General features: G+C 37.1%; 1 protein-coding gene across 1 annotated transcript; it reads right to left on the bottom strand.

Moving 5' to 3' along the window:
* Positions 1-952: 952 nt before the first annotated feature.
* On the bottom strand, positions 953-8,209 carry LOC138209120 (CD209 antigen-like protein E). Its single transcript, XM_069167496.1, has 9 exons — positions 8,190-8,209; positions 7,374-7,463; positions 6,523-6,579; positions 6,254-6,322; positions 5,897-5,953; positions 3,640-3,675; positions 3,408-3,550; positions 3,157-3,257; positions 953-1,770 (listed from the first exon to the last, which is right to left on the bottom strand). Exons 5-9 carry the CDS (start codon positions 5,907-5,909, stop codon positions 1,623-1,625), a joined length of 441 nt encoding a protein of 146 aa, XP_069023597.1. The 5' UTR covers positions 5,910-5,953; positions 6,254-6,322; positions 6,523-6,579; positions 7,374-7,463; positions 8,190-8,209; the 3' UTR covers positions 953-1,622.
* Positions 8,210-9,793: the final 1,584 nt, after the last annotated feature.

Raw genomic sequence — 9,793 nt, 5'->3', positions numbered from 1 at the left:
GAACACTTTTAAAGAATTTTTTTTTAATGCTTTCATTCCGTTTTTCTTTCACACTGTTAAAAACGTTTTAAAGCCAACTCAGATTATAATATCCAGGCTGTGAACCTTCACACCCACTTTTCAATTCAATTTGTCTGAATGATAATCAGAAATACTTTGTTGATCCCCGTAGTGAAACTGGGTCATATACAAACATTTATAATCATAGAGAAATTGTATTCAAAAAAAGAAAAGAAAAATAATAATAACTATATAAAACAGGTGCATTATACTGCAATATATATGAACAAAATAGGAAAATGGACAAATAAGAAGCACTGGAGGGTCTGGTGTCTGCAGAAAGTTGCCCACTCTGTTAAAGCCAAAGTTATCATAAAATACTTCAACAATGATGAGAGGTTAATGAATACATAAAAAAGAAAACCACATTTCTTGCCAGCAGCCGTGTAATGAAGATAGTAACAACAAGTGTGTGTTTTGTTTGTTAGTTAATACACAGCATGTTGCGTTTTGATAAGCTAAACTATCATTTCACTGGACTAGAAGAGGTACAGCATGTCTGAAGTTTGTTGTCTTAAGAATAAACTTCTATTTCCCAACAGCAGGGGGGAGTTTAAAAGGTCATGCGATCCCCGCATGCATGATACAGTACGTAATTAAAGACTATATTTTGCAGAACTGTCAGTGATATCAGTGATAAATCTGTCAACATTTTTATCATTGCAGCATCAGCACATCTGATCAGTTGTCAGGGGAGACATATAGCTCATACAGTCAACACAGCGCAAAAACTCATTGCAGTTGTAACAAGTAACATCTGCTCCCTAGCATCAAGAAAGAGTTTGTTTAATCAAGACACATTTGTTAAAATAAGTAGAATACACAAATTAATTAGCCTTTGTTTCTCAAAATCTCTTTTTCTGTAATTGATTTTTATTTAAGGGGTGTGAGTTTTGCGTACAATAATATTTTCTATGAACATTAAATATAAGAAGAATCAAGTCTTTATCAGTTAGTGAAGAATGAAAAGAAGCATATGATTAAAACACAAAGATACCTGTATCTATTTTTTGTGATGTTACTGCAAATGAAGACTTAGAAAAGTTTTTTAATGAAGCAAACTGTTTATAAAACACTGTTCTAGATAAATCAAATAAATGAAGTAATAAAAATACCTCCATTAACATACATTTGTATACAAATTTTTGTGTGTGCCTGTAGGCTGCTGGGCTGGTAGCACTGCAGATTATTATTTATGTTGATAGAGTTCAATCATGGCATTTCGTGTTGTCATGTTTATTTAGATACAAACACTGTCTAATAAACATAACAAATTGAGGTTTAATAACAATTCAAAAAATGCTATTAAATGCAGCTAATTAATCCTTTGTACTGTGGAACCATGTGACACTGCTGATACAGTGTTTGTCTCTCACACCTCTGGCTTTTCAGCCATCACTCATTTTATTATTTACACCTGTGATTTTACTCTAGTGACATGGCAAAATGTCTCCCATTAAAAGGTCCAACAAGGCTACCACACTTGTTTGTGTCTATGCATGATGATGAGCCACTTCCTCTGCATCTTATCAAAGACCATTGAGGTGGGTTGAGATGATGATTTACACAGCCACCATCTTTTCACAGATCCAAACAGTTGGAATTTCACACGGTTTGTCATTCCAGTTGTTTGTATTTTCGTAGACCCTGATTTCCACACAGTTTTCATCTATTCCTAGGAAGTTGTTGGGCTCCCCGGTTGTCCAATAGCTGAAACCAAACCAGAATCAGCTTTCCACAGAAAACACGAAGACACATAAGAAATTGTAGACAAATGAAGCCTCAGTCCAACATCTATAACAAATATTGTCATTGACACACTGATGTAGACCAAAATACAGTTAGGTGGCCACCAGCTGTGCAAGAAAAGTCAGATACTTTAACACATTCAGTGCAAGGTATGAAATTTTTAAAATGGAGGGTATCCTCCTATTGCAGTATTGGGCTGTAACACATGACCTGGTAATGTGCATCATTGGTAACCTACACGTTATTAAAAACATGGATGCTTTACAGCCATATTCAGTCTGACAAGACACAAAATCTACACAGTTCAAGTTGGAAATCCAAGATACTCCAATTCGACAGAATGTGAAATATGTTTACAATTTTAGCTTTTGTTGCCCCCTTGTTGAGTTATGGCATTAAATAATGGTCAGGAAAGTGTTTTTGCAGAACATTATGATGTCACAGTGAAGCTGACCTTTGACCTTTTGGATGTAAAATGCTATCACTTTAGATTTTGTCACAATTATCACATTAATTTTTGAGTTATGGTCACACTTGTGTTTTGTGATGAAAAGTCATCACAAATGACCAACATCTAATCAAATCATTAATGAGTCCAAGTGAACATTTGTGCTAAATGTGAGGAAATTCTTTTAAGGTGTTCCTGAGCTATCACATTCAAGGTAATGGGACAGACATGAGGTCACTGTGACCTTGACCTTTGATCTATGCCCACCTACTGTAAATCTAACCACATCACACACTTGGGGTGAATGTTTGTGCCAACTTTGAAGAAATTCCCTCACAAACCACAAACAAACAGCCCGAAAACATAATGCCTGCAGCTGCAAGTGTTAAATCTGTAAACTAAACTGAGTTGACACAGAATAGTCATCGTCACTGACCCCATCACTGGCTTTCTTTTTGCATGCCGCTCCCATTAATGTTGATTGATAGCAATGTTGTGAGTTAAGCTGTGAGATACACACTGACAAACATTTCTTTTAATGGCCTATTTTGTACTGAACTCAATCCAACAACACAATAAACTTGCCATTACCAAAGACAATGACCAGAGTGCTGAGGGTGACGGAGTTACAAACATCAAACACTGACTTCATGAAAACTGAAGTTCAACATTGATAAATAGAACAACTTAATTTGGAAAATGATGAGCAAACTGCAGAGTCAGTCATTCGCATGTTTGAATATCATTTTGAATGAGCAAGGTGATTTGTAATTTTCACCTCTACAGTAAGAGCATGAACACAAAGTGATGCCACTGATGACTGTAGAACACTGTTTGATTCAATAATGCTGTAATATAGAAATACTGATAAAGGGAAACTAAAAATGTAATACATGTACCTTGTTTCCAGCAAAGTCCCGTCCACCCATTTCCATATCCCTTCTGTCTCTGTGTCAGTCAATCCGATCCATGCAAGTCTTTTGAACTGTCTCATGAAGTCCTTATTAACAGTACGATAAATAAACAACGATAAATATCACTAACACCAATTTCCTTCTACCCTCTCAACTCACTGACTTTGCACTGATTTTTTGATGTTCCACTTTGCCCCTCGTGTCACTGACAGACCAGATTTCACTCTGATACACACCTGTTCTTCTTTGCTGTTGATGATCACCAGGTCTGCACCTCTTTGCAGACAGTCGGCTCTGCTCTCCTGCCAGGATTTGGTAACAGGAGAAATGTAGTAGAAACTGTGGTTGAAATACATCCATCCTTGTTTGGAATAGTGATCTGTTCAGGATAACAAAATGTAAACTTTTAACAACCATTTGATAATAATAATCTAACATGAAAGTTTACATTTTTAGCATCCCACTCACCAAAAACATTCAGCTTCCTCTTCAATGTTTCCACCTCTTCAGTTTAAGATAGATCGAAAATAATTATTTTTGAAAAAAACAATAGCAATGAATAAATACACACGCACACACACACACACACACACACACACACACACACACACACACACACACACACACACACACACACACACACACACACACAAACTATATGCACAAAAAAAAACCAAATTAAATTAAATTCAAATAAATACAGTTTGGGATGAATGGAAAAAAGTGTCAGGTGCTATGAAATGAAATGAACAGTGCAATGTTATTATAGGGTGGTGTTGAAAAGTCTGATAGCCATCGGAACAAACGACCTGCGGTAGCGCTCCTTCCTGCACTGAGGGTGCAGCAGTCTGCCGCTGAACGAGCTGCTTAAAGCTCCTACAGTATCATGGAGGGGGTGAGAGGTGTTGTCCATGATCGATGTCAGCTTGGCTAACATCCTCCTCTCACCCACCTCCTCTACGGAGTACAGAGGACTTTCTGGGACAGAGCTGGCACTTTTGACCAGCTTGTTCAGTCTTCTGCTGTCCCTCTCTGTACATGCACAGCGACAGCAAACCACTACATAAAAGATGGCCGCCGCCACCACCACAGTGTCGTAGAATATCCTCAGCAGAGTCCTGCAGACTCCGAAGGACCTCAGTCTTCTTAGCAGATGGAGCTGACTCTGGCCATTCTTGTATAAAACTAAGGTCTTGACCTTACTATGTGAAGTGCCCCGAGACAACATGTTATTTTTTGGCGCAAAAGAAAAAAAAGAAAAATTCATTAATTGTAATAATTGAAAGTGCAATGGTAGCCCTTTCAAACATCTGCAGTAATATCTTTCAGATGGCAAGTTTCAATCGCAGTTTACAGGATGCACAAGGAGAGAAAATGTAAGAAGACTCACAGAGAGCCAGATGCAGGGAAATGTTGACAGCAGCTTGGAGAATACACAGGAGTCCAACGCTCACACCAACCAGTATGTAGAGTTCCCTCCCTAATTTACATAACCTGTCACATCAATTTGTCAATGATAAGTTGTTGATTTCTTCTACTTGATTTAATACACTTGTTTTTTTAATCTTTCTTATAACTTCAAAAGAGATCACTTGATTTGTTGGTTTATTTGTGTTCTAACCAAGCGGCAACCAACAGTGACACCCCCCATTAATTTGTGAACGGCCGTTATGAAATCTCAAATTCAGACTATAGTCGGCGCCATCTTGCTCGTTCAGAGCCCATCCCTGCTTTCCAATATCCATACTACCAGACTATTTAGTATGCCAAATTTTTTTTAGTATGTCCCAAAACTTAGTATGTTAGAGGTAGTATGCCAAAAGTACCAGGATGTCCTACTACATCCAGTCATATTTTGCAGTATGCAGGCCAGCATGCTACGTGAGCTGTTCTGACCCACAATCCTTTGCGCAGCAGAAGAGACGCTGAGACAGTTGGTGGCGCTAATGCTCCTCCCACAAAATGAAGAAGAAGAAGAAGAAGAAGAAGAAGAAGAAGAAGAAGAAGAAGAAGAAGAAGAAGAAGAAGAAGAAGAAGAAGAAGAAGAAGCATTAAAAGGAAGCCTACTCATTCCAAATCGCATCCTTTTTCTTTTTACTACAAATGTTGCAGTAACAATCGCGGCGGATATGACAAAGACGGTCAAAGTTCAAGAGACATTTTTATGATGAAGTAGTTTGTCCCAATTGTACACATATAACATGCAACAGTAGATACTTTTTAAGGGAAGCTGTAGTCCATACTAAAAGGAAAAAGAAATATGCTGTGTTCAAATAGTGCTCTTCCATGTTAGGACTCTTACTTGTGTAGAGCAGGAATTTTGACAGGGTAGTGTTGTTTCAAATCGCACACTGCCGTTCTGCACTGACAGGAAATGACCTCAGCATGTGAACACATCACCCACCAAAATATCTACAGCTTGAGTTTTTGTTTCCTCTGTTTAACACACTCAATAAACACGCTGATTCTTCTTTTCAGAAGCAGTAGCAAAAAACAACAACTTTTGTGTGGTGTTCAGGAACAGCTGCAGCTTCCTCAGCCTAAATTTAAAAATTCTTCACACTAGTGGCCCCGCCCTTTCCTCTACAGAGCCAAGATGGCAAACGTTTAGGGTGGAAAGTGTCCAGCATTTCACACTTCTTTTTTGGGGTGTTTTGAGTGCATCATCCTGGTACTTTTCATGCACTGCGTGTTTCTGTACTGGTATTTTCATCATCATACTCACCAGAGTTAATCATTTTACACTTGTCTCTCTCTTCAGTCAGCGAGTTCAGCCGTGAATCTGTCAGTTTCAGTGGAGACGTTATTTTCGTTATTTGCATTATTTGCATTATTTGCATTATTCGCATTATTTTCATTACTTGCACCATAATTATACAGTCTTACTTCATCCATTGAGTTTATTAATGACTGTTAGTTTGTTTAGTTTTATAAAGAGTAGTTACAGGTATTTTTCTTGTAATTATGAGATATTATAACAGAATAAACATTTAACTGGGAAATTTATAAGTACCATGTAACACCTTTAAATTACCTGCCATATTAAAGCTCTGAATTGATGTAGTTTTATCATCACACTTACCCAAGTCATTCAGCCTCCTCTTCAGCTCGTCTCTCTCTTCAGTCAGATTTGTATTCTTGGCCTCAATATCTGAAACAAAATTTACATAATCTGTCATCAGTTTATCAGTGCTGAATTTTGATTTCTTCTACTTGATTGAATACACAACTTTTTATCTCTCTTGTAACTTTGATAGTCATCACTTGAGATGCTGATATATTTGTATTTGGACCACATGCTTAAACTTGTTTTCCCCTTTCTGAATGTCAGTGCAGCAAATGTCCTCATACCAAAGTTGATCCTCTTCAACTCGTCTCTCTCTTCAGTCAGGGATTGTTGCTCTGAAACTGTTGAAATCGTATTTTAATTATTTCTATTGTTTTCAATACAATGCAATAACATTCAAAACAAAAGTGACAATTCACATTAAATCTTTAGGCATATTGTACGTATTAACTACTAATCATCTGCTTAGTTTTGTAAGGAGGAACTATAGAGCCTGAAGTTATAAGAAACTACATCAGAATGATAAGGAGTCATTCAGCTTCTTCATCAGCTCATCTTTCTCTTCAGTCTGTTTTTTTACTGGCCTCAATATCTGAAACACAGTTTATAGCATTAATTTAACAAAGTGGATAAAGTGAAAAATGTTCTTTCAATGACAAATAGGACAATTGCTTTGTTATTCAGTGTTACTGCAGTCTAAAGAAAATACAAGTGAGAATTGCAATGTGGCACCATGTTCCTATAAATTAAAGGATTTACACACTGATACAAATATATATTAAAATCTAAAGGGGTTCAAGCAAGATTTTACGTTAATTATTTTGGGCAAAGAACAAATAGGTGGTGCACTATTTTGTTTTCCCTACATGTGCACATTTTTGTGAATATGACCTTCAGGCCACATTGCCCAACCCTGCTGTACTGCACAATCAGCAGTGATAAAAAAAAAAAATACTGCATGTTTAGACAAACATATCTTGAAAACGCCCTGGGAAAGTGCTTGTCACAAGCTTGTTACAGAAAGTTACTGTTAGTGTTAATGTTATCACTGACAACTGTTGGGAAACCACTTCCACTTTTCTGTTTCAGAAGTGAGATGCTGAACTGATACCAGAGATATATTAAGATGACTTACAGAGAGCAAGACGCAGCGAAATGTTGAGAGCAGCTTGTAAGATACATATGAATCCAACACTCACTGCAACCAGCCTGCAAAGTGTTACACCTGCGTGTAGAGCATACACACACACACACACACACACGCACACACACACACACACACACACACACACACACACACACACACACACATGCACATACATGAAATCAAGATATACATTGGAATGTCAGGTTTTTTTGGACCATAACCTCAGAGTCATTTATAAATAGATCTTTAAAATGAAGTGTTCCTTTTTACTTCCCTCATTTTCTTTTTCTAAGACGTCTTCTTCCTTCTCTAAAAAAAATACTCTACTTTTTGCTTAATTGTGTAAATATTGAATCTGGTCCTAAATCAGACAAACTTATACACGAAAACACTCATGGCACTGGAACAAGAGTTTAAAAAGTGTGTTGAAACTGGTTTAAATTCAATCTAAAGGTTGTTGAGGATATTTGCAAGGCGTTGACAGGCTGGTCTATCAAAAATCATTATTTACATGGACAACATTAAAGTGAGGCACCCTTGATGACTTTAACAAGTGGCCCAAAGTCAAAATTACTGTTACATGAAAAGAAAGCAAAACAAATACAACAGGAAGGCAGCACAACATGAAAAAAAGACATACAAATTCAATGAAATAACATTAGAGATATTTTTACATCAGTTTTGGAGACCTCTAAAATCGTAATTATACTTTGCATTCACTAAAAACTTACAGTTTCATAAGATTCATGTTAACATTGTTGTCAGTATCACTTTAATGTTTGAAGCAGAGGATTTCTGTCTCACCAGGTGCTGCAGTAGTCACTTCACTGTCTTCACCAGAGCGGTTCTCTAATGCAGGGTTCCTGGCTGAAGAAGTGCCCAAGTTTTCAAATATTGAAGACATTTCAGACTCGTCTTCATGGTTAACCATCTCCGTATTTTCAGCAGTGGAGAGTGATGCAGGTGCTGATTCGCGTGTTTTATTTAAATAGTGCTGGTCTCTGACATGTTTCCCCTTTTGAAATTTTATTTATTTAGTTTTCTTCCTCATTTTTCACAATGCAACCTTTATCACTGAACTCAACAACGTTATTCAGTTTTCCAGATTTTGACTGTGAAGACACTCATGCTTCAACACAATGGCGTAAACATGCTCATATCTTTCTTGCATGTTATTTCCTTTTTCTCTTTCCCAAATAAAATGCAGTAAACAAGTAACAGCAGTGCATTCAGCAGGTTAAGGCAAACTTCAGCAGCTTCCAGCAGGCTATACACTATATGCCCTTGTAAGGACAGATAAAGAAAAAAAACATGGCATCCTACATTTTTTCATGGCCAAATAGTCAAGGCAAATGCCACATGGATGGTGATACCCCTGACCAGGCTGTCACTGGTTCAAATCCTGCCCAGCCTTTAAAAGCAATATTCTTTTCTTTATGAGAATGGCAGAGCCACTATATGCCAATGTTTCACCGTGGCACAACCATGCAGGTAGGCTACAATGAACATGGTGACCACACAACTTAGGAAAGTTTACTAATTAACTGTGCTCTGCTCCTCTGTCTTCTGGTTTTGTAGTGTCATGAAGACTTAACCTATGTCAAAACATAACTACTACCCAGCAGAATGGTGTCTGTAATTTCTCTCAGACTGTTAGCAACAACATTTAGATTGTTGAAAGTGTTTTCAGTTTTTTTTTTTTTTTTTTTTTTACAAAATCACCTTTTTATTTTTACTTTACTTTTGAAAATATTTTTTTCAACTTTTTCAGGAACTCCAAACTACTTGCAGGTAATTTCTTTCTGTCTCTCTGTCTTATTATGCTCTAACAATAGAGCAGAGATCTAAGCTCGCAAGCTAACTCATAAATCAGAGCTGTAAGAATGAGCTTTCTATGTCTCTCTATGAGTCCAACCAGCCTGCAAAGTGTTATACCTGCGTGTAGAGCACACACACACACACACACACACACACACACACACACACACACACACACACACACACACACACAAATGCACAAAATCAGATCAAGATCTACGTTGAAATATCAGTTCCCTGGAGGTTTTTTGGACCATAACCTCAGAGTCATTTACAAATAGATATTTAAAATAAAATGTTCCTTTATATTTCCCTCATTTTCTTTTTCTATGACTTCCTCTTCCTTCTCTTAAAAAAATACAAGTGGCCCAAAGTCAAAATTACTATTACATGAAAAAGTCATGTAATTTAAATGATATCAGTTCGTCATTGATGTAACTGTAATTACTCGTTTGAATTCAAAATTAACAGTATATAGGCGCAGCACACCGTTTGAAGTAGTTGACTTTGTCATCCAGCAGAGAGCGCGCTAACAATTCACAATCAGCTTGATTGGGGGGTTCATTTGAACGTATTGTCATTCAATATTC

Source organism: Embiotoca jacksoni, unplaced genomic scaffold (genome assembly GCF_022577435.1).
Source record: "Embiotoca jacksoni isolate LCO1_2020_lvr unplaced genomic scaffold, fEmbJac1.0.p SCAF_4, whole genome shotgun sequence".
Taxonomy (NCBI): Eukaryota; Metazoa; Chordata; class Actinopteri; family Embiotocidae; genus Embiotoca; species Embiotoca jacksoni.
This window is presented reverse-complemented; position numbering and strand designations above follow the sequence as displayed.

What these genes read in the sequence shown, in the direction of transcription:
- LOC138209120 (XM_069167496.1), bottom strand. An exon ending in GAGGAAGCTGAATGTTTTTG is followed by an intron (nt 3,551 to 3,639) that starts GTGAGTGGGATG and finishes TATCCTGAACAG; the next exon opens with ATCACTATTCCAAACAAGGA. An exon ending in TCAACAGCAAAGAAGAACAG is followed by an intron (nt 3,258 to 3,407) that starts GTGTGTATCAGA and finishes ACTGTTAATAAG; the next exon opens with GACTTCATGAGACAGTTCAA.